Source organism: Glycine soja, chromosome 18 (assembly GCF_004193775.1).
Source record: "Glycine soja cultivar W05 chromosome 18, ASM419377v2, whole genome shotgun sequence".
Taxonomy (NCBI): Eukaryota; Viridiplantae; Streptophyta; class Magnoliopsida; order Fabales; family Fabaceae; genus Glycine; species Glycine soja.
In genome coordinates this window covers 416,915-441,254 of record NC_041019.1, presented here as the reverse complement: position 1 = coordinate 441,254, position 24,340 = coordinate 416,915, and the positions used below count along the sequence as shown (strand labels likewise).

Here is a 24,340-nt window from a genome sequence, read left to right as displayed (position 1 = left end):
ATCAAATATTCATAAAACTTGAATACTAATGTATTATGGTGAATTCTAGCCTGCGAAAGTGAAACTATTTTCGCACCCAACGAAAGTTGCTGGAAAAAAAAAAGAAGCAATCGTTGTCCGTGTTTAAAATAAGAAAATCAAATGGTGGAGATCGATTAAGCTATGATAGAATTGTTTACATCAGAGCATCACCCACACTATCACCATCGCAGCACTTCCTCCTCGGATCCCTCTGTCCAACGGCCTCACTTCCTACGACCTTTGCTGCCGCCGTTGCCTATGACCTCTGCCCCCGCCGCCGCCTCTTCCTCTCCTCCCTCCCCTCCGAAGAGATTGATGTCGCCAATGACGTCGCTGTCGAACACTGTGGCAACGCCTTCGTCACAAACTTTGGCGGAAACTTTATCTGGAAGGTCACCGTCGAAGGAAAACGACAACACCACCCACCGAAATGGCACCGCCAAGAAACCCAAACTCCCGCACGACATGCACACCATTTTTTAGGCCGAGATCCATGAGGAATTCTCCTACCACCATCGCGGTAGCTTCGGCAGCTGCCTGCGCTCCGTCCTCGCCGCGCTGTCCACTTGGCAGCTCCGCTTCCTCCAGCAGCCTGAAGACTTCTACTTCAATGCACTCCTCCCCGATATCCTTGCCTCACTTGCCGCCATCCAAGACCTCATCAATGCCTGCCACGTGGACAACGTCTCTCCTCCGATCATGTTACCCCACCGGCAATGATGACGCCGATGACTAACCATGAAGGTGCTGGTGAAGTCGAGGCCGGAGGTTGGTTTGTTGAGGAAGAGCGTGATGGGGTCATGGATGATGTCGGTGCCAATGGAGATGCGGTGGCGTTCGCCGCCAGAGACGTCGCGGTGGTCCTCGTCGCCGATGACCAAAGGAGGGAGAAGCTCGTAGGAGAGAGAAAAAAGATCTGGTGTAAACAATTTCATCGCATCTTAATCGATCTTAACCGTTTAATTTTTTAATTTTAAAATTGGACGGACGTGATGCATTTTTTTTTATTTATCAAAACTTGCCCACGGTACGTAAGGAGTTTCCCTTACGCACCCTACTCACCGTCATGTAATATGTAAAATATACAAGTCAAATGAAGGAAATATTAAAAGGTAATTTAATTCTTAATTATAAGTTAGTATTATAAATACAATTCTTTAAAATTATATAATATAATATATAATAGGTATGATTAGTGTTCTGTTTTTAGAAGTACCAGTAATGTTGGGTAACATATTATACATATATGCTTAAAAAAATTGTAAGTAATTTTCTATGTTTAGATTCGGGTAAATATTTTATCAAACATCAGTGTTGATTGATATTGGGCATGTAGCAATCCTTAAAATTGCATCTTCCTCTTAATAGAAAAATGTAACGCGTATGGGTCATGGCAACACAGAATCCGATTATAGTTAATTCTATATATGGTAACACGTGTACTATGGTTTGAAATTAAATATTATAATTCAGTTAAGGATTATAAATAAATTTATGTATATAGCAAGAACCCAAGAAAAAAGAAAATATTTCGTCCTATTTAATATTGTGTCTAATAATATAGGTTTAATTATTCTAGGAGTCTTCCTATTTTTATCAAATTTTAATTAGATTTCTAATTTTTATAATTGGATCCTTAATTATTTTTTCAATTGGATTCTCACCTCCAATTGCTGTTATGAAAATTGACTGGAGGCACCTAATTAGAGGTGTGAATTGATATTTTTGAAGTTCGTTGTCAATTTTAAAAATTTCTACAGTTAATTTTATATAACGACAGCTCAGAGACCCAATTAAAAAAAAAAAAAAAACTAGTTGAAAATTTAGGAAATAAATGAGGACCCACGGATCAATTTAACCAATAATATAATGAAGATAGAAAGTAGAAACATGTAAAGCTTCCAAACTCCGGAAACGAATGATATGGGATGTGTTTCTAACAGCCTAAATTTTACAAGTTATTTATTTATTATAAGCCTGCAAGGTAAATAGTAGTATGATGAAGCATGGAGATGTGCGTAACAATAGTAAGAAGCTAAGGTATTAAAAGTTGTTGCCAGTGGAGACATGGTAGGTTGGTTATGTAGAAACTAAATGAGCGCAGTCTGGTACAAACACCATTCGGGAAATGGAGCGAGTTCCATGCAGTTTTAGTTAATCTCCATTTAAAAATAACATGCAGACTAGAAATCTTGTTGTAGTAGAAGCATAGTGTTGTTAATCCAGTTGGTTGCACGGAAAACCTGATTCATAGGGTGAGCTCAAGAGCTGAAAGTCTTGAAAGCGATTGCTGCTATCGCAATCCGAGAATGAGATACACATGCTTGAATTTTGTTGATCAGTGTGCCAATACTCCGAGGAAGGAAGTGGTAAACGATGCTGAGTGATTGAGTGTGTTGTCCGAGTGGAGTGTTCCAGAGAAAGGGACTTGGTCTCATATGGACACCATGATGAATTCGTTGACAGAAGAGAGAGAGCACGGTTAACATCTTGTGTACCATTTGGAACTTCCATACCTGCAACAATAATTCTCTCAAAATTCAATAATCATTGCTCCCCATGTACTTGGGAGGTTTCTTGAGCTAATGTTTTATGTAGATTTTGCATTTCTACATCCTAATTACCTCGCTACTTCATAATAAGTATAAACTAAAAATCACTACTACTAGTATTCTACTAATTTTGGAATCAGCATCCTAAATCTCAATTGTTAAGAGGTCAACAGTAACCTGGAACAATACTCTTCGTTGCTATGCCTCTAGATGTTAGAAGGCCACTGGAATCATCAGAAAGCATAGAGACTATACTCGGTATCTTATTGAAGGCTTTGGCAGGCTTCGGGAGGAATTCTTTTGTTTGGGGGTGCTTGCTGCTGTGCATATCTTGCCAAGCTAAATTTGTAGCAGTCCTTGAAAATGCAAATGGGCTCATTATTTGCCTCCCATCTGCAAAGTAAACATAAATTAGATAGATGGATATAGTAGTACTCTTGTTATAAAATGAAATTCTAGTGCTATCATCACAACCGAACGTCAATACTTCATTGTCGGCACTTGAAAGAATGCAAATGATTTTGCTTGATTTGCAGAGTGGATCACTGGTTGTTCCTGCTTGGTTTTGTCAGTAGCAATAATGTATATCTAGTGTTGAATTATCTGGTTACAATTTTTTTCAAAAATGATTTCCAGTAAACTACAACCTAAGTAGTAGCAGTGAATAACTAAACTATGCTTTTGTTGGGTTGAGTTTTTATATGGGAAAAGTAATTCAAAGTGGTGTTTTTACAAAATTTTGAATATCGTACTCATACGAAGATGTAAATCATGCTCTTGATCTGCCAACGCTCAGTTCTAGAAAGAGATTAAGTAGCTGTATTCCATGTTTACCAAGCACATGCTTTGCTTCAATTATGTGTGTGCTATCCAGTTTCCTATGACTTGGGCACTCTACTGTGTCTATGCCTTTTACCAGATGATAAATAATAATGGTTTTGTTTGGATAAATTTCTTTATAAGCACTTATAGAAGAAGAAAATAAGAAGTTAAAATGAATTAAGTTTTTCTCATAAATTAAAATCAACTAGAACTTTTATAGAAGCCACTCATTTAACTTCTCTAAAAGTTAAGATATGTAAGTTGATTTTAACTTATAAAGAAAATTAATTCATTTTATATTTTTTTTCAATAAATGTTTATAGATAAGTTTATCCAAACATAGCCTATATCTCCATGCAAATCCTCAATATTAATCAACCAAGCAAAGGAGATATAAGATGACTTGGATGGTTAAGGGAAAAGGAAAGGAGGACAAGGTCGCAGATTCGATTCCTCCTGCTAACAAAACTAACATTTACCGATAAAAATAAAAAAAATCGACCAAGCAATTCACTAAATAAAATGATTGGCTATATGTTTTGGCATTGTACAGTGCACTAGAATTCTCTTTATTCACAGGTTACACGTTTCCAAGCATAAGTTGAAATAAGCTGCAAATACTAAGCACAGCTCGACAGCAAAACTAAAGGAAAACAAAGTCACTAGCTGGAACCAGTTATGATCATTCAAAATTGGGAGGGAAATATTATGATATGTATAATATGCATCCCAAAATAATAAACTGCGAAACTAAACCAGTGAGCAAGACAGGCAATAGATTTTCCAAGGGAGGGGAATGATCCTGTTATACCATAGGGAGATGAAGACAAAGCTGATGGATTTAATTGGATTGAGTCAGGCTGAGTTTTGCGGCGCCTTGCATTGTGATCTGAAAGTCGTTGCCTACAGCTTCTTTTTTTGTCATCAAACTCTGACAGAGCATGGAACCTTCAACATGATAATTCAAGTGAAAAACTTTAACTAATCTATAACCAGCATGACCCACAAAGACAGGAAACTCAATCTGACTGACTAATCTTTATTCTTACATATATGTGCCTGAAAAATGTTATTTTTACTCAACGCCATTTAAATCAGAACAATCGGAATTTTATTGAGATTTACCTGCTACATTGCTGGCAAAATCGACGTTCCAAACCAGCTATAACCACCTTAGGGGATTTGGAATGAGCTTCACAAACTCTGTGTTTGCGATGGTAATCTTTAGCAGATGAGAGGTCAAGGCCACAGCCTTCCACCTGGCAGCTTGGATGCTGTACAGTCTGACTACTTGTTTTATATTTCTTCCCTGATAAAATGGGAACCTCAAAGGAAGATGGTTTCTTGGAATCACTTCCGGTGCAGACATCCTCAAAGTACAATCGTTTACCAAGCTTTAGAGTGAGCAATGGTTCACCAGAGACAGGAGAGGGCACTGCTGCTGGAGAAGTTTCAACCGGCTCTCCATTGCACAATTCTTTCTTCCCAGTGGAATCATCCTGAGAACCTTCCAGAGTCAATATAGATTCCCTGCTATCCCCATTTGATGATGAATTGTTGGAAGCTGATTTTGAGCTCCTTGATGAAGAAGCATGTATTAGTTCAGAGCCAGAACAAGCACTACCACCTGATGGATACAACAGTCCAACATTGATTTCTGGATCTGCTTCACTGCTACAATCAGTTGGTTGTAACCTTGGATTCTCAGCTGCTTTTGTATTGAAGAATAAGTGCTCCCAGTCCCATTGCCCGAGAGATTTTGCATTCCACTCCATGACAAGACCTTAGAAATTCATATACTAATGGTCACTGTGATCTGCAAACTACAATTCAAATAAAAAAAAGGTTAACCGTTAACTGCTTTAGTTTCTCCAGAAGCAAAGAAAAATCATACGAGATCCTATCAGAGATATTAAACAAGTCAAAGAAATCACAGAAACTGAGATAGTGTTTGGCAGGAGCAAAAGAGCACCAGGAATACCTGTATAAATGCAGTAGACCAATGATTGACAAGCACATATTAAGAAGCTAGAGTTTAAGAAACAGCCACAAATTTTACAGAATCTATGAACTGCTAATTCCTAAGGGAAAACATCGATTAATCTTTCAAAGACAACATTAAATCACTTGTTCTAGGCCTATGTCAGCTGTATTTCCTGTTAGACCAGATGCAGAAGCAAACCAAAAACTTAAACAAGCAAAGACAATATGTACTTAGCAAATAGCAAGTGGTAAGTAAGTGTAAATTATTTTGACCATATCGTTTACCAAAGGCAAATTCCCAACCTGAGATGCCCCTAGGGGAATTATCTTGTTTAGAGTAACCAAAACAAAGAAAATAATGACACAAATCAAACAAATCCGTGGACTCCACAGTGTCCTGCAAATCCCGTCCATAACTTTACAGACAGATGAGTGGCTGTATTTTAGTGTTGTAAGATTTCTCAGGCTGATATCAAGGAGTCCCTACCATTAATAATAATAATAATAGGGTGAGTCATTTATATATTGCCATGGTAAACCTAAAAGTGTGTACTAACTTCCCACATAGTCAATTTGTGTCACTATATATAGTTACTTTTCTCTACTATTTTTACCTCCTCCCCCAAAAAAATCTAACCTCCATCATAAACATAAACAAGGGCATTTTATAATTTATTCATTCATGGCAATAACAAAAAACGGTACCAATCCCTACTGATTTGATATGCAAGGGATTGCCCCTATGGATGTGATATGTTTAACTCTTTAACTCTTCCTAGAAGTGTATACTTACCGCCAAAACTTGCCTTTCAACATGGGAAACCTTCAGATTCCAATAATTCACATTTTATAACAGCAATGTCAGGAGTCGGTCATTGAATGAGACCCCACAACAGCAACAACCCAACAAATCATGACTTCTTGACTTATCAGAACCTCCAATACTCTCGCCAACACACCACAGTTTAGGCCCTTGTTTTCGTTAACAAAAAATAAAGGCCAACAACCTAACCTTCCAAATCATAAAGGCAAGAAGCTCCACTTTTAATCGGAAAGCGTCACCAAAAACATACTACTACTACTACTATATGTTACCGCAGCGGAGTTTTATCCAATCATAAGTGCCAGAAACCTATCAATCTAAACCCCATAAAAAAGCATCTTTTACATGCTGGTTTTGGTGCTGAAGTCTAAGCCATGGTGGGAGCCAATGTCAATTCATTAGGTTGTAGGAGGGGTCTCTTTTCTTGGGACTTTGCTAGTACGTTTAAAAAAAGCTTTGGTCCCCATTTTCCCTCAAAAAGCACAAGTTTTTTTCTTTTTCTTTTGTTTTTGCATGAGAGAAATTTCATAAAAAAAAAAAAAAAAAACCAGAGGCATCTATCACAAGCATTCAACAATTCCCACTTTCCCAAGAAAATGATAAACCCCCAAAAGTGTAAAGAGTAAGAGAGATGAAGAAACGGGGAAACCCTCTCCCCCCCCACAAAAAAAAAAAAGGCATCTTTTTTCATGGGCTAAGCCAAAAGTCCAGCCTTACATTGTGAAAGCTTTCAGAAAAAGAATGTTGCAATCTGACTCTACCGCAAAAGGAAATTACAGTAAAAAGCAATAACAGCACAGCAGGAACAACAACAACACTTATAATCATCACCCTAACATTAACACCACTAATTAATACCCATCGCTAAAAAAAAATACCAAAAAAGAAAACCTTCATGTTGATATCACTTTTATTCCAAGTTCTCATCTTTATACCGCAAGAGTGGAAATGGGAAAAGCTGCAATGAACAGTGATGCACCAACTTGATCGGTGGTTTTTCCTCGACACAGAAGAAAAGATGAACCATAAATGGGATGTGGAATGAATAACCAAAAGGGTTTTCTTACCGATCAACACAGAGCTCGAGGTGTGTGTTTGTAAGCTAAATCAGGTAAAGCAGCAGATAACAGACTCAAAACCAGTGGTCTTTGTTTCCTTTTCTGATTCTTATGGCGTTTTGCTTTTGTAAACCAAATTTTGGAGACTAATAAACACAAACAGAGAGAAATTGGTATGGTTAGTGAAATTGGCAAAACAATAAAATAAACTTACAAAGTTGAGAAATTATTCAGCATTTTGGTTTTGGATTTGAAATACTTGAATCTAAGCATTTTTCATTAGCATTGATTACCGTTAACAGTAAAACAAAGGGCTGAACCTGAAAACGTACTCCACGTACTACTATCCAAGGACCTCTCTTCGTGTCTCTCGCACTCACACAACACAACCAGTGTGCTCTTTTTGCACTCAAGTAAACACACGCACATATATATTTTTCATTTAATAATAATGTTTAGTAACATAATTTTGTTTTACATTACATTAATTGTTTTATCTTATTTTTTAAAGTAGTATTGTATAAAATATTAATATTAATTCAAATAGTATAATTTCTCTGAAACAAATAACTCTCGTTCTGCTCTAGAAGGGGACAGCTCAGACTCAGCATAAGAATCGACACATTTTTCATCAAAAAGAAAACAAATCAGACAAGCTGGCTGTATGTATCTTCAGTTTCATAAAAATCAGTGGCATTAAACGAAGTTTTATTTTATTTTTGGCAATGTTAATCAGAAAATTAGTTAAGTAATTAAAACGAAAAATATTTTTATTGAAATATATAAAATTATGTTGTATATGACTTTTTTTTATGTTTTCTTATAATGTTCACGATATTGGTGATAACAAAATCTTTTATTTTTTACTATTTATTCTTTTTGTTGTTATATATAAGACACAATTAATTAATTTATTAAGATTGAGAAAAATAATTAATTTAATTTATAAAAATAAATTTATAATTTTTAAAAATTTATTCTTATTATTAATACTTATTTTTTTAATTATTTGTTAATATATTTTTTCTCTTAATTTAATGAGAAATATTTCTAGTTTAAAAATAATTAATGCAAGAAATATTAAAATCTTATAAAAAGAAATAAATATTATTTTAAACTTGAATCTTATAAAAAAAACGAAGAAAGTATTTGTGTTTTTGTTTTTCATAGTAATCATCTTTATTTAATTATCAATCACATTTTTTCAATTTATAAAGTTAAAATCAGAGATTTTACTTAAAAAATATCCAGAATTTAGTTTTGCTTATACCAAAGTTGGAATGTTATTTTTACTTCAGATATGAATTTTGTTTTGACTGAGTGTTAGACATGATTTATTAAATCTTTTCTATTATTAAATTCATCTATATCAAATATTTACTGTAGTTTACGGATTAGGTCAAACCGAGTACAATGTGTTAAATTTTTTTTTTCCCGTTTGCCTTTATAATTTTTTAATTATGCGTAAACTGCAAAACAAAAGAAGAATTAGTGCACAGCGAAGTAAACGAATATACTACTATAATATGACAAATTGCAAGAGTTACAGGCGTGTGAAATGATGTTGTTGAGCCCTATGTGCACCTGCTTTGATTGAAGACAAGTGTTAGTCTAATGTGAATTGAAATTGGAGTAACATTGGTGCCATAACTATAAGTGGTCTACCACCAATTCACTTTGACTATATTAATTAATGCTTAGAATAATGGAGGTATCAGACGAAAACTCAACTTGTTATTGGAAAGAAATGATGAATAGGGAATTGTTAATTAGGACAAGAAATTTCTGTATAATGTGTGGAAATTGTTTCTTTTCCAATGATTTAATTCACTAATTATTGATATGATCACGCTGAAAATGTAAAGGAAGTCCTAGGTTAATTACGTGCATTGGATTATATTATTGATGGGAAGGATAATGATTTGCAAAGGATCACAAACTTGCTTACATGACCTTGTTGAGTGGTGGGTCATTTCAATTTCACTGTGGACATATAGTAGATATATGACTTTAGTGGGATATATGTATATTTAACAATTATTTGAAGTTTGAAACAAACTTTTTACAAGATTGTGCAATCAAAGGTTGGCATTGAGTGGCCTAGTCAGCTCATCAATTCGAGTTATTATTATTATAAAGAAACATTGTAAGATCAATCGTATGCATGATTAAAGCAAGAGGTTCACGTGAGCACTTTTGGCGATGTCTCTAAGCTCAACTATCTCCTCTGCACCTGCGAGAGATAGACTTAATATTTCATTAAGTTCATAATATATCTTATATTATTCATCAAGTTTAATCATTGTAGGTATGTATGTCCCTACATAGGTCCTAGGCTAGCTAGTAGCTAAACGTTTAAAGAAGATCAGTAATCGGCTAGTGCTTATTAGAGTTGTGGCTAATTTTGCATGATGTATATCTTAATATATAGTTTCACCATGGAATAGGACCTATCGATTAAAGTGATCATGAAGAAACCAAAAGTGGGCAACCTCATCCATATCATACATAGTGTGGTCAAAATCAGAATTTTTAAGCAATTTCTTAATTTATTTGATTCAACAAAAAAAATAGAATAAGAAGATCTGAATGGAGAAAAAATGAGAATTTTTTTTTCTTATTTAATTGGAAAAAGACCCACATAAATATTTTTTTTATCTTCTCACAAAAATGGAAATAAGATAGAGGGAGATAAAATATTTTTTTTCAAATAAATTTATTCATTTGTATTATATTAAAATGAAATAAAAATATTTAATATGAGTATATTTTCCGTTTATTACTTTTTCTTTCGATTAATTATTTTTTCTATTTTTATTTTTTAAATAATTAAAGAGAAAATTATTTTTCACTTTAATTTATTTTCTCTTCATTTTTTATATTTCTTCTCTCCCTCCATTAAAGGCTTGATTCTTTTAGGAGTAAGTTTTTTTTTTTCATTTTACTTTCTATATTAAATTATTAAATATGTGTGTTGGGTGGCTCAAATTCTTGAGCATTTAAACTGTTGAATATTTGAATTTCAATGGTCAAAATTAACTATGTTTCGCTTTTGAGCCACAAGTCTTTAAATGGTCCAAAAATTTGTCTTTGATTGTGAAGTCGTGTTATTTTCATTCTACTTGTTTATCTCTGGTCCTCCAATAAATTTGATAATGTACTTTCACATACCCAGGAATTAATATATTACCCATTTTAAATATTATTAATTATTATTTTTTTAGAAAGATTTGAATTCAAGACCTCTTATTCTTTTTTTGTCATCAACTATCAAGTTAACTTTATAATTTTTTGTGTACTTTTGTATAATATGTAACAAGTGGTATTCACGCATTTGTTCAATTACGAATTTAAGATGTCTATTATTACAAATTGAGAAGTTTAACTAATGGAAAATTAGTTTTTCTATTTGGTAAATCCAAATGAAGGTCATTCTTACATAGAATGGACTAAGGGAAACTGTAGAAGAGAAGTCGATGAAATCAGCTTCCATGTCTTATGAACGTGAATGAGTTGGCGCTTTCGGTAATTAAATTTTGCTTGTTTAAGGAGATTTTTGTGAAGTATATACATAATAAAATTATCGCTGCAAGATTGTGGTATATAAAAATTATATTTTGTATATACAAGACTATATATGATCCCCACAAACAAGCTTTTATCTTAAAAAGCGTTTGTGTACAATCCAATGATTGTAGGTACGATATTAAAACTTCTCTTGAATTTAGTTCTATTATTGTGGATCTGGAAAGTATATTGAGTTTAATTCAATCTTATCCGAATGATTGAAGATGAAGATGAAGATAAAGTTGATTGGCTCCTTACCTTTTACCTATAAACACTTCAAGGAAATAATGCTTGTATGGTAATGATGCCTTCTACCATATATACAAGGTAAAATTAATTTTAATTTGCATAAATTTTATTATTAGTTTCTTTAAAAAACTGAATTTTAACTTATGCATAAATTAAATTAAACTTACAAAAAATATATATTTTATTTTTTGCTGTTATAAATACTGAAAATCTTATTCAAATAGACCCCTACACTTCCCACACTTTCATCTTTCACTTCATATATTTAAACTGCTAATCACTTGTCAAATTTTTATTATACCAGCCAAACGTAAGAGAACTAAATTAAAATACAAACTGCTAAAACTGAACACAAAGACCCCAATAAAAATTTAATTTCCATTACACAGACTATATCAATTACGACAACTTTCAGGCTTAACCTTTTTTATATGTTGATAAACACCTTTTTTTTAATGAAAATTTTGAGATACACATGCTATTTTTTTCCCCTAGCTAGATTGTTTTTATAGATAAAAGCTAAGGATCAATCTTCTAAAGAATTAGGATTTATTTGAAGAACTGATTTCTCTCAACAAATTTTTTTTATATACACAATCTTATTAAATTCATGATCATTTGCTTAATGGACAAAATTAAACGTGTATCATGTTACAAGATATTGATACTGAAGGAATGATATTTAAATAACTGAATAGGGAGTAATTAATGACACATGTTTATTGTCTGTGGTACAAAACCCATTAATTAAGTATATATGGCGATGGGAAAACTTTAATCAAGCTCAATTTTTTAGGCTCATACATATAATTACATGATTTTAGGACAAATTACATGTTCATCTCTTTTTCACCGATTGCATTGCTCACTGCCTTATTAAGCATAGTTTGCTAGGTGGTTGGGAAAGGCGTTTAATGATTGAAGGGAGAATGTGGTAGAGGTGGTGGATTGAAATCTCTTCATTAATATTCTAACAAAAACTAACAGGTAATATTGATTGATAAAAAAGAAAATATAGTTCGCTGGGCTTCTTACTTAATTAGGCATACTTGTGTAGTAAGGATTAATAAAGGAGATTCCCAAATTTCGGAAGATTGAAGAACCATGCTGAATTTCTAGGTGGATATGCCGAATCCTATGAGCAGGCTCATAAGTAGTTACTACTAACTAGTCTAGATAATTTGCTTATTGTGCAGTTGTAGTGAGAATGGCATGCATGCAGGTTTAGAGGTTAGTGAGATGAAATCCATCACCATCTTATTATTGTCACGATGGAATAAGAATCATATCATTGAGAGGGCAGCACGCTATTCAATGTTGATGCATAAGTGACTTTATTTATGAATTTGTGATAACACGTTGAGAAGTATTCCCTTAAGAGGAATCTTCTCATCCCCACCACTTTATCTCTGTTGTTGATGGTGGCACAACATACTTCCAATGTGATGCTACAAAATATGTATATGGTAAAAGGGACTGAGCCTAGCTAAGTGTAGTGTGGGGCTAAGTCACTTAGATTTATCACCACATTTTGTTGGGTTGGGTCCACCCTCACATTTTAACATTCTCTTGCTGCATGCCTCGTCTTGTTCATCAAGTTCCTTAATTTCGTAACTTAACCGCTGCTGCAATGCAATAGTTCAAATTTATAGCATCTTTGCTTTGAAATAGGTTCATCGGCTATCTAGCATACTTATATATACGTGGCTCGCAAACTTTCTCCTATGTCACTTTCAACTTTAGTAAATGTGAGAAGCTAGCTACATCAATAATGAAATTTAAAATGCTTATAATCAGTTATCAGTACCGTGTCAAAGAAAAAGAAAATTCATGCTCCAAGTTCTGAAGACATCAACTATAGTTTTAATTTCTAGCTATGACCAGATAACTATATATTGGCTTGCTTATGTTGAGCAAAAACTATGAGGTGATCACGCCATATGATGTTTTTATAGTGTATAATTTTCTAGAAATTTTGAAATTTTTGTGGTGATCATGGGCCCAAGGCTTCCTACATAACCTCATCGATCCGAAAAATTAGGACTTCCAAATCAATTTGAACCCAGAGAAAGACTTACTAACGATTGTCTGAAACTCCTTTCTACTAGTAGTTGTTTGATAACTGAAGATATTCTTGTATCTATTTAGATGACTAACTATGCTCAAGTGAGAATTTGACTAGCCAATACTTTGTGTAGGTGTGTATAATACTGTTCAATAATATTCATTGTTTGGCTGTTAGTTTCGTTTCCTCGCTCGAATACACACTATAATGGGGTCTATGTTTTTGTGGTTAAAAAATGGGCTTCATTTTTTCAGTACTTAAAAATGGGCTCACTATTTGAATTTTGAAGTGCCAAAAAGAGCACTGGATCGTGAAGAATATGACCCAAAATAGAAGCAAAAAGCTGAGCTGCGTATGGGACTCGAAATGAGAATATAGCCTATGTGCATGACTTGTCAGATACGCATGTATATTTGCAATGATATTGAAACTTGAACAACCTACAAAATTTTGAATAAATATTTTTTTATTTTATTTTGTTAGAAATTTTTCAATTGCCTACACGAAATTATGTCATGTCGGTGCATTTTGTCGATGCGTATATTCAATATTAAAAATTGCAATTTGATTGTGTTTTTCAAATTATCAAGCGCATTATTCAAACTCCAATGAAGCATATTTCACATCTCTTTTACACACGCACGTATCCAGTATTTATTAATTTTTTACAAATACCAGTAACACACATTTTTTTAACATTTTCTTTACTATTAAATGAACTTTATTAAAAATCACAATTTTGTGTTGAATTTTAAATGAGTTGTATAATTATATAATTTTCAATAAAACTTAATCATTAAAAAAGAAAATAAGTTTTTTAAGAAAAATAAAATAATTAATACATTGATAGTACAAAATAATTTTATATTATTATGAATCACAATTTATGAATTTTTATAATAAATATTTAAAAATTATATCAATAATAATTTTTAATTGATTCATGATATAAACGTGTTTGTGATTTTTAGTTTGTCTACACACCCTTATTTAGTCAATTGAATTGAATTGTCTTAGGGAGGAGATTGTGGAATAATGAATAGGAAGGAAGAAATTAAGGTAGTGTGTTGCGGAAGAAGGATGGATAAGATGAAAAGGCAAAGTGAAACAGTAGATGGATGCACACGTACGTTAAAGAAGGAGAATCCATGATGAGTAATGATACATTATATACCCACCAAACCAACTAAAATATAGTAACCAAATGTCTCTCTTCCTTTCCCCAGGCAAAACCAAATCATTACTCACCGCAAAATATGCATCTCATTTCCCTTTGGTAATCATTCAATTCAAAAGCCCTAAGTCCAAACTCCAATATCTCTTTCATCAGGAACCTCCCAATTCTTTTTCCTTAATTTGCAAATCATATTCCCAAATACTTTTCCCTTTATTTTCAACATGTATTTCCATTCACCACTGGTTTCCACCTTTTAGGTTGTTGGATGTTGATGCTTATTCTATTGCATAATGCTTCAATTGCGGGCTAGCTTAGAGCTTCTACTCTACAAATTTGCATCCACTTCTATTTCATAAAGTTAATTTTATTTAAAAAATTATGATGAATTCATTTAAGTATTAGAAGAAAAAAGTGTTATCTTATTGCAATTTGAGAGTGAAGCATCATCATATAGTAATTTTCAAATGACAGCTAAATATGAGCATAGCACTCAAAATTCTGAGCAGTAGGGGCTACCTTAACTCATTGCAAATTTGCAATTGATTGTTTCACGAACCCCAGTACGAATTTGTCGATTTTCCTAGTATTTTAACCCGCATTGTTATTAGTCAATAGAGTCTATAATGTATTTTATTTATAGGAAACAGTTATATTCAACAAAATATGAAAAGTGATTCGATAATTTTTTATTTTATTTTTAAGATCATCGATATCTTAATATTATATACGACATTTGAATAATTTAAGTCAAATATAAAAGACTATTATGAAGGATAAAAACTTTCTTTTCAAATTATTAATGTAACTATATTTCCAAATACTAAAGTCGAGATCATATTAACATAATTTGAATGAAAATACGTTTTTTAAGTGTAGTTTAGCAACATTATTAATTTGCTTGCTAAACAAAAAAGTGGATAAGTTATTTTAAAAATAAAATAAAAACAGGAAAGCGTGAGCATCCATAATTACTGCTACTTATTCCCACTCATTGCGTGACACTTATAACCATTGAATGGAAAATGAAATGATATCGAATATGGCTTTGGAGGGGCATTTCCGTCAACCCGAAGAAAAAGACTGTGAAGACAAAATCATGCGGTGTGTGCTGAAGAAGGGGCCACAAGGATGCATTATACACAATATGGTCCGTTGATTTTCAAAGTGAATTATGGCGTTGATAAGCACTAACCCATGGGAAAAGGTGCTCATGAGTCTTTATCAGCTACTCATTTTTATCAAGTCATAAATAATTGCTGGAAAATTAAAGTGGTTTGGATAATGAATGGCAATACAGGGTTACCAGTTTGGATTAGGAAACTGCCAAGTTTTTAACAAAAGAAATCAAATTCACTGTAATATATATATATTTTTTTATCTTTTACTTAAAAGTTGCTGGAATATTCATTTATTTTTTTAAAAGTTGCTGGAATATTCAGTTATTGACTACAATAATATCTAACTCATTTAGATATAAGTTTTTTTTTTAGGGAATGAAATTATCAAAATATAAAAGTTTGAAAAATAGTGGCATGCATGTACTTGTTTCATAAGCTTCTCGCAATTTTTAAGGCTTATTTTTGTCTAAATGTACTATTTAATTAATTATCTGCAATGAAAATTAAGTTTGAACAAGTATAATTTTTTTATTCAAATTTAAGCAATGCGTATGATAAGGACGCCTATGTTAAACGATCAATAACTTTTAAAAAGACATACTTATCTGCTCACGCGCTCATATATTCATATTACAAAATAATTTTTCATTTAATAATAAACAAAAATTGTCAAGCATTACAATTATTTTCGTTAATATTAGTTTTATTAATAAAAATTAATCTATTAATATAAATTTTAAAAGTTTATACTAATATTAGGATGTGATATACTAACATTTGATGAATTGAAAGTATATATCCACATTTATACTATCCAGGTTATTTATTAATACAATATATCGTATTGTTTGTATAAACTTACAATATTTATATTAAATGTTTAACTTACGCTGATAAAAAAAATACCTATGAAGAAAAGGCTAATGATAAATGTTGTCGTTTTTTAGTGTATGAAGGAATTTGGAATTCAGTAAAATGATGCACAACCTGAAATTACCGTCATATGCACCTTGTCTGTTGTCTTACGGGAAAAAGAAAACATACATTTTAATTTAAAATATATATGATTGATTTCCGATATATTTTTTAAGAAAGTCGTACAAAGAAAAATATTGGAGGTGAAGTTTCCACCATCTCAATAAAACAAAAATAGGGAATCAAATTATCCTATTGTCATCCCTAGCTAGATTTAGACAATGAAATTACAACGACTAATTCTAAACATTATCTAATTAGTATTAGTTAAGCAATAGAAATACACTAATGACATATTTTGGGTACAAAATTAGATGGCTCATTTATTAAATAAGAATTTAATGCATGATTTCAAGCAATTATTTGCAAATTTTATTAATATATATATATATATATATATATATATATATATATAAATTATTCAAATCATATTTATAAAGTTAAATAATTTCATAAGACTTTTTAAATATTCCAAGTTATTCCATACACTAATGTTTTAATGATTTATTATCTCATTTTTTGAATAAAACATCATGAGTTCAATTTTTATTAGAACTCTTTAATTTTTTTACTTTATTTAACTTTTTGCACATAAGTGACATGTGAACCTCCTACATAAGTATCACGTCATTACTAATATATCACATTAAAATCAAAATTTAACTCGAGATGATCAACTAACGAGAAAATTAAATATTTTGATTTAAAAATAAGAAATCAAAATCATAGATTTAAAATTATAAGGGAATTAAAAATGTAATTTAGCCTTATTTTTAATATAGAAATATAAAGTTGCAAAAGTTTGAGCAATTTACAACTTTAATTATTTTTTATAATTAAACAATTAAAGTTTTTTTTATCTCATACATTATATATCAGGTTTTCTAATCCTTAAAAAAAAAAACCATACTCGTTATTCACGCAAAAAACTATACTAATATTGAACCAGTGACTTGTCTAGCATTTACATCATTACATATTAAACAAGTAAACATGGTTAATCTTCTCAAATTTTCTATATGAAGTTACTATTGCTCTATAAATAATTTATAGCTTGGGTGAATTTGATTCTTCTAAAATAAAAGATGTGTTATATTCTTTTATATTTCAGTCATATGATATATTTGTATTAAAGAATAGTCATCAAATAGAATTAATGAATTGACCTAATTGCACTTATATATAGTAAATGTGTGATTTTAGTCATCTGATCTTTAATTGCACCAATTGAATTTTTCAAATTTTATAATTGTGTAATTTCAAGTCCTCCATCAATTGAAATTTATCAACATGACATTCGTGATACTTGAGGATCTAATTGACATCATTAGAATTTGAGAGACAAAAATCATACATTTATGATAGTTGCCTAGGGCTAAGCTATTGAGCCAAATAAAATTTTCTTTTTAACCTCATTATATCTTATTCCTTAATATCAAGATAACATAAAAAAACCTTTATTCCAATTTATGTTGCTTATAAAATGCATTCATTTAGCAAAATCAAATCTATATATGTATAGGATCACATTGAGATAGTATAAAACTTTGAGAGACTGGTTGGGTGGAGAAAGATAAAGCATATCATATGACAAATTGTAGGATTGAGTTTGTATTCATTTTTCTTGGATGAGAAAAATCATAAGTGTTAATACTTTTGAAAGTATTCGTTAAACTTGAAAATTCTCATTATCTTAGATTGAGGAGTCATTTTCTCCCTTAAATTTAGTGTGTACTAACAAAACAATTGTATGGTATGAAAAAAAACTCTAAGTCTTAAAGTGTTTTTCATAACTTAAACATTTTCTAACTAAAAAAACATGTCAAGAAGAAAAATTGTGAACATGTTTTTGATTTTTTTTTTCATTTCATTTTCACAATGATCACACCGGAAAAAATATTATATTATCCAAGATCATGACATGTTCATTATGGTTAGGCATAATTCAATTTGGGATAGGTTTAAGCACGATCTAAAATCAAATTAGGCCAAGAAGCTCAGGCCAAGTTGAGTCATGTTGGTGTTTTTTTTTTTTTTTTTTCAATTTCAACTTAAAATGACTCTACTTGGTTTTGTTTGGTCAAATTGGGACAAATCTTGGATTACATGATTAAACTAGAAAATTGTAGGAAAAAGAAGAGGAGAAATATCATTTCCGAGGCATCATTCATGCATCATATGCAAAGTAAAAAAAAAAAAAAATAGAAAAATCACTATCACCCTAAATGTGATGTGAAGATTGATTGAGACGATGATGGTTCTAAATCATGCTATAATTTATCATCTCATAACAACCAATTAGAGCCACTATTTACATGGAACATAATTATCAAAGCGAAACTCATAAAACTAATAAGAATTTATCATATTATTTGTTAATATTTGTTCTGGCCCAAAACCAACTATTCGAAGGCTAGTTTTGAAATTAAAGGTGTATAATGATTTTTTTTTTCATAACTTGACTCTGTTTTATAGTTCCACGATTTATAAGTAAGAATAAAATTGAACTATTTGGAAGAGAGGGGGAAAGGATTCAATAGGGAGGGAGTAGTTTATTTTAGAGAGGGAACAACCCCCAAAATAAACTAGAATCCGCGCGATCAAACAAGCATTCGCCAAAACGACTTAATAGAAAAACGAAGGAACAAACTCAAAGATGAAGGTAAGGTATGTGGTTAAGAAAAGAGAATAGAGAAAGAAAGAAGTGAAAATGGCATCCCATATTCCATTAGGATTTTATTGTTGTTGTTGTTGTTATAAAAAAGAAAAGAAAAGTGGCGCACGGGTGAGTAGTGAGTAGAAGCATAATAATAACCCTGTTAGTTGCGTGCGTGCGTGTTAGGGGAGAGAAGGATAAGAGAGAGAAAGCAGGGTGCGTGTTTTTAGAGAGAGAGAGAGGAGGAATCAGGCGAATTGTGTGTGGTTTGGTTTGGGGCATGGAAGGGCTGGGCATGCTGAAGCAGCTCATTGGTCAGCTTCAGCAGCTCTTGGACACTTACCAGTCTCAATCTCATTCTTCTTCTACTCTCATTCTTCAACCTCCTCACACTCTCCTCTTTCAACAACAACACCCCAGGTCCTCTTTCTCTCTCTTAGATCTATTTATTCACTTCTTCTTGCCTCCTTTTCCTTATTGTTTATCTTTCAAGTGAATTAACCGGCTAGGTAGGTAAGTTAGGTCCTTTCTGTTCTCTAATGTGTGTGTCCGAATTAACTGCCTTCACTCCAATTTCTCATTTCCAACGCAAACGTAACGATACCCTAAATTCCAACATTTCCTACGCTCTCTAACCTTTCTTCTCCCGTGATCGTCTCTCTCCGTGTGCAGTTTCTGCGTAATTCTCCCACATTTCATGCTCCTTCCCTCCTTTTCTATATTCTTATAAGGAAAAATATGTAAAGTGCGATATTCAGATTAAATTTGACATTCTTGCAATTTTCCTTGTTTTCTATTGGTTAAATACTTCCTTTGTTTTTGGGTTTGGAGCAGTTTTTCACATGAAAAAAATAAAATAAAAGACAAAGGGGAAGAGCTGCACTGGATGCCAATTAGTTTTATTTATTTATTTATTTTTCTCTCTTGCGTAGGCACGCACGCATATATGTATGTATTAGAGAGATCTAGGAGACATGCAAGGAGGATATATTCCTTCTCTCTAACCTTGTTCAATTCTCTTGCTATTAAACCCTTTGACTATTAACAAAGAGACTAGGAATATATACTTGCATAAGATAAAATAAGCTTTTGGATAAGCTAAATGAGAGATCCTAGAAATTAGCTTATGCAAAAAGCTTATTTCATTTTTCCTTCCTAGTTTCATCTTCTCTAAGTGCTTGTGAAAAAGTTTATCCAAACAAGGCCTTAATGAACTGCATATCATACTTGGCAATATTAGCAGTAAGCAATCCATGCAATGATCACAGTCAGATTACTTGATTGCTTGGTTTAACTATTGAGTATTTTAATATTGAACACCTGTTGTTTCTAGTGAGTTTCCAGCTATTCATTATGGAATAAGCAGCGTTTTTCTGGATTTTGTGCGTTGTTTCTGTGTTATAGTTTCACACAAAGGAAGGTTTTGTATTGCCAATTCATACCTTACTCACATTCCTTAATCCTTATTGGTTAAGTAGATATATCTGAATGGAACTTTTAGTAAACTTTTTGGAAAAATTCAAGTCTGTTGGCGTTAAGAAAGTAAGAAAAGGAATAAGAGAAAAAGCTAAACTGTTGCTTGGATTTCCATTTGAAACTTTTATTTTTTAATGATGTTTCTTTGAAACACTAATAATTTGAAATTTTCTGATGGAAATACAGCAGATGGACCATTTTTTATTTTATTTTTTTCAATTTGTTGGTGTGACAAACTAAAGTTAAATAGTTAGTAACTTCTGACCTGAGGATGCATATCATCAGAAAAATGGGTATGGTAATGAAGTGGTGACAACTGTGAGGGTTACTACTTGTATGTTATATCCTTACCATCAGGTTTAATCAACACTTTTGCAAAGTATAATTAGAGCCTTAGAGGCACCATATTTAGTAGAAATTGTTTTATCTCATGAAAATGAACATGCAAACATTGGATTCTTGAGAAGCACTGTTTGTTTACTTGCCAAAAACCCTAGATGCTAGAGAATATAGATATCTGCTACAATAACACACTAAATATAGTGATGTGAAAGTACAATTCTTTTACAATTTATGGTTTTGAAAATGTCTGTTTTGGCACCTAGGGCTCTTTTGAGAATTTTTTTTTAACTGAGTTCAATGGCGTTGGGTGATCCATGTAGCTGATCTTACCTAGTTGGATAAAACTATTGTTGTTGTTATTTAAGGCTTTGTTTGGATAAACTTCCCAATAAGTACTTTTAGGAAAATAAATAAAAAGAAAAATGAATCAAACTGCTTCTATAATTTAAAATCAATTTATGTTCTTGTCAATAAAACTTTTGCTTATAAAAAAAGACAATTTATGTACCTCAGCTTTTGGAGAAGTTAGATGAGAGAAAATTTATAAAAGTTGAAGTGCATAAGTTGATTTTAACTTGTGAGAAAAGTTTAATTCATTTTACCTTCTTGTTTTCTTCTCCTATAAGTACTTATGGAGAAATTTATTCAAACATGACCTAAGTGGAGTCCTCTACTGTTATGTTGTACATTAATTATTGTTTTATACACATTCAGGTATGTACTGCAGGGCAGTTTTGCTTGTGAAAATTTATGAAACACTTGCTTGAATTGATGCTTCTTTTGAATCCTCTTGATCCTTTAAATATATTGTATCATCTCACCGACTATTTACTTTGATATCTTTTAAACTTACATACAATTTCCCTTAGTGTAAATAGTCCCAATCCTGTAGTCAAAGGTTAAGTTTCATTTTTTGCTACTGCATATATAACTTCTTTTTAGTGTGATTGGTATTCTGACAAATCTAGAAATTTCAAATTTGTGTACTACCCCCGCAATCCCAGGCTATTTGTATGTGCAATTGTGTTTATCTATTTTATAATTTATTTGGGCTCAGTCTGAATTTGGTCTATAATATAAATTTGTATTTTAGTTGTATGGTTGTGATTTGCTTTTCAATTACACTTTTCTATCTGTGAATACTGTTGACCTTTGTAGGAATGTTGGTTCAACTTCTACTTAATGTCAGGAAGCATATGATTTATGAAATTGTTTATACTTTTTACAGATGGACGACCTCCCTTGACATTGAGGATAGCTCTGTAGATGACTTATGTGGCCTTGTAATGACAGCTAGAAAGTCTGGCAGTTTCAGGATGTCAGATCCTGTAAAGCCTCCACCTTCTAAGAAGTCTCGAAGAGACAGAAGCAGGGGCAAATCATCTGGAAGATCTTGCACAACTGAAGTTATGGAACAAGAAATTTGGAAAGATTTTCCTGAAGATTTATTTGAGGCTGTGATTGCACGACTTCCCATTGCCACATTTTTCCGCTTCCGCTCTGTCTGCCGGCAGTGGAATTCCATGCTGACTTCTCAAAGTTTTTCTCTGCATTGTACTCAAGTCACACAAGAAAGCCCATGGTTTTACACCATTACCCATGAAAATGTGAATTCGGGAGCCATGTATGACCCTTCATTGAAAAAATGGCATCACCCAACTATATCAACACCGCCCACAAAATTGATTGTTTTACCCGTGGCTTCTGCTGGCGGTTTAGTTTGCTTCCTTGACATTGGTCATCGAAACTTCTTTGTTTGTAACCCACTGACTCAATCCTTCAAGGAGTTGCCAGTTCGATCAGTTAAGGTCTGGTCTCGTGTTGCTGTAGGGATGACTACAAATGGAAACTCTGTTGGTTCAGGCTACAAGATCTTATGGGTGGGTTGTGATGGAGAATATGAAGTATACGACTCAGTCAGAAATTCTTGGAGTCGTCCGGGAAACATGCCTGCGGGTATGAAGCTGCCATTGTCAATCAACTTTAGGTCTCAAGCTGTCTCTATTGGCAGCACACTTTACTTCATGCGTTCAGACCCAGAAGGGATTGTTTCCTATGATATGGCAACTGGGGTTTGGAAACAATATATAATCCCAGCGCCATTGCATCTGACTGATCACACTCTGGCTGAGTGTGATGGCCAGATCATGCTCGTGGGTTTGCTCACGAAGAATGCAGCCACTTGTGTATGCATATGGGAGTTGCAGAAAATGACTCTCTTGTGGAAGGAGGTTGACAGAATGCCAAACATATGGTGCTTGGACTTTTATGGGAAGCACGTTAGAATGACTTGCCTGGGGAACAAAGGCTTGCTCATGTTGTCCTTGAGATCAAAACAAATGAACCGATTGGTTACTTACAACATAGCAAAGAAAGAATGGCTGAAGGTTCCTGGGTGTGTGGTGCCACGTGGGAGAAAACGACAGTGGATAGCATGTGGTACTGCATTTCATCCATGCCTGACTGCGGTGGCATGATTTCACATCTATCTCTAACAGCAATGGCCTAGCAACGGCCTGCCATTCCCCCCCCCCAGTCTCGGTTCTTTTGCAATTTGCAGGCCTTTGGTGTTGTTGTACGTAATCCTAATGTTCATTGCTGGTTTAACAAAGTAGATGAAAAATAATATTGGTTTGTAGTAATTCACGTTTTTTCATGCTCTCAGACATGTAAACATTACTTTGGTTGTGTTATTAATGCCTCATCCTGGGGAACACCTTGGTAAAAGGTGATATAAAACTGCAGTTTCTTTCTGTATTCAGAGTGTGAATGGTTTTTTCTTAGATTTGTTTGTGCTATGGGGAGGAGCAAGAGAGGATCCTTGATGAGGTCTTATGGATGGAAGTAAATATAGTTTTCATATTTATTGTTTCCATTACCCAACAATTTGATTGCTAATTTACAACTCTTCTAGGCTGTGAAAATCAGTGAAACCAAATTCACACTCTTCTGGGTGTCAGTCATCGAAACTAGGCCCTAGTATGAAGATTCTTATATGCTTCAAGCTTTGGTGCCTCCGTTATATATTATACTCGTATAATAAGAATTTGCACTAAATGTTCTGGTGTCATTCGGCCACTCGATGTTGAACCTTGCATTGTTGGCGAATTTGTGACCTCTAAAAGCCTTTCAATGCTGTAGCATAACTTTGTGTATTTTGGTTTACGTAGTAACTTCTCAATATTTAGCCATCCAAGAAGAGTATCTATTTTTTTCTTAACCAAAATTAAGTTCGAGCTTTAGATTTTACTTAAAAAAGAATTAATTCCAATCACTTAAATAGTTGAATTAATAGGAGTTTCATACTTAGTAGTAGATAGATTTTATTCACGCCTTCAAGGTTCGGGGTAAAATAAAAGAAACAGATAACTGCGGAGGGAAGACTCAAGAAACAAACTATTTTAATGTTAGGTCAGCATTATTAAACCTGTTCCTTGACTTAAAAGTTATGTTACA

General features: G+C 32.8%; 2 protein-coding genes across 12 annotated transcripts; one reads left to right on the top strand and one right to left on the bottom strand.

Annotated features, from left to right (window-relative positions):
- Positions 1–1,852: 1,852 nt before the first annotated feature.
- LOC114396665 (squamosa promoter-binding-like protein 12) lies at positions 1,853–7,671 on the bottom strand. Of its 6 annotated transcripts, XM_028358757.1 has the most exons (7): positions 7,553–7,670; positions 7,269–7,405; positions 7,093–7,159; positions 4,521–5,218; positions 4,207–4,343; positions 2,751–2,966; positions 1,853–2,537 (listed from the first exon to the last, which is right to left on the bottom strand). In XM_028358757.1, exons 4-7 carry the CDS (start codon positions 5,168–5,170, stop codon positions 2,239–2,241), a joined length of 1,302 nt encoding a protein of 433 aa, XP_028214558.1. In that variant the 5' UTR covers positions 5,171–5,218; positions 7,093–7,159; positions 7,269–7,405; positions 7,553–7,670; the 3' UTR covers positions 1,853–2,238. The 6 variants fall into 6 exon arrangements, with proteins under 6 accessions (XP_028214558.1, XP_028214559.1, XP_028214556.1 ...); XM_028358758.1 differs by lacking the exon at positions 7,093–7,159 and having other exon boundaries at positions 7,580–7,671; XM_028358755.1 differs by lacking the exon at positions 7,093–7,159.
- Positions 7,672–18,918: 11,247 nt separating this feature from the next.
- LOC114396395 (F-box only protein 6-like) lies at positions 18,919–23,667 on the top strand. 6 transcript variants are annotated; one of them, XM_028358348.1, is made up of 2 exons: positions 18,919–19,072; positions 22,113–23,667. In XM_028358348.1, exon 2 carries the CDS (start codon positions 22,171–22,173, stop codon positions 23,359–23,361), a length of 1,191 nt encoding a protein of 396 aa, XP_028214149.1. In that variant the 5' UTR covers positions 18,919–19,072; positions 22,113–22,170; the 3' UTR covers positions 23,362–23,667. The 6 variants fall into 6 exon arrangements, with proteins under 6 accessions (XP_028214149.1, XP_028214146.1, XP_028214145.1 ...); XM_028358345.1 differs by having other exon boundaries at positions 18,922–19,077; XM_028358344.1 differs by lacking the exon at positions 18,919–19,072 and adding an exon at positions 19,091–19,486.
- The last annotated feature ends 673 nt before the right edge of the window (positions 23,668–24,340 follow it).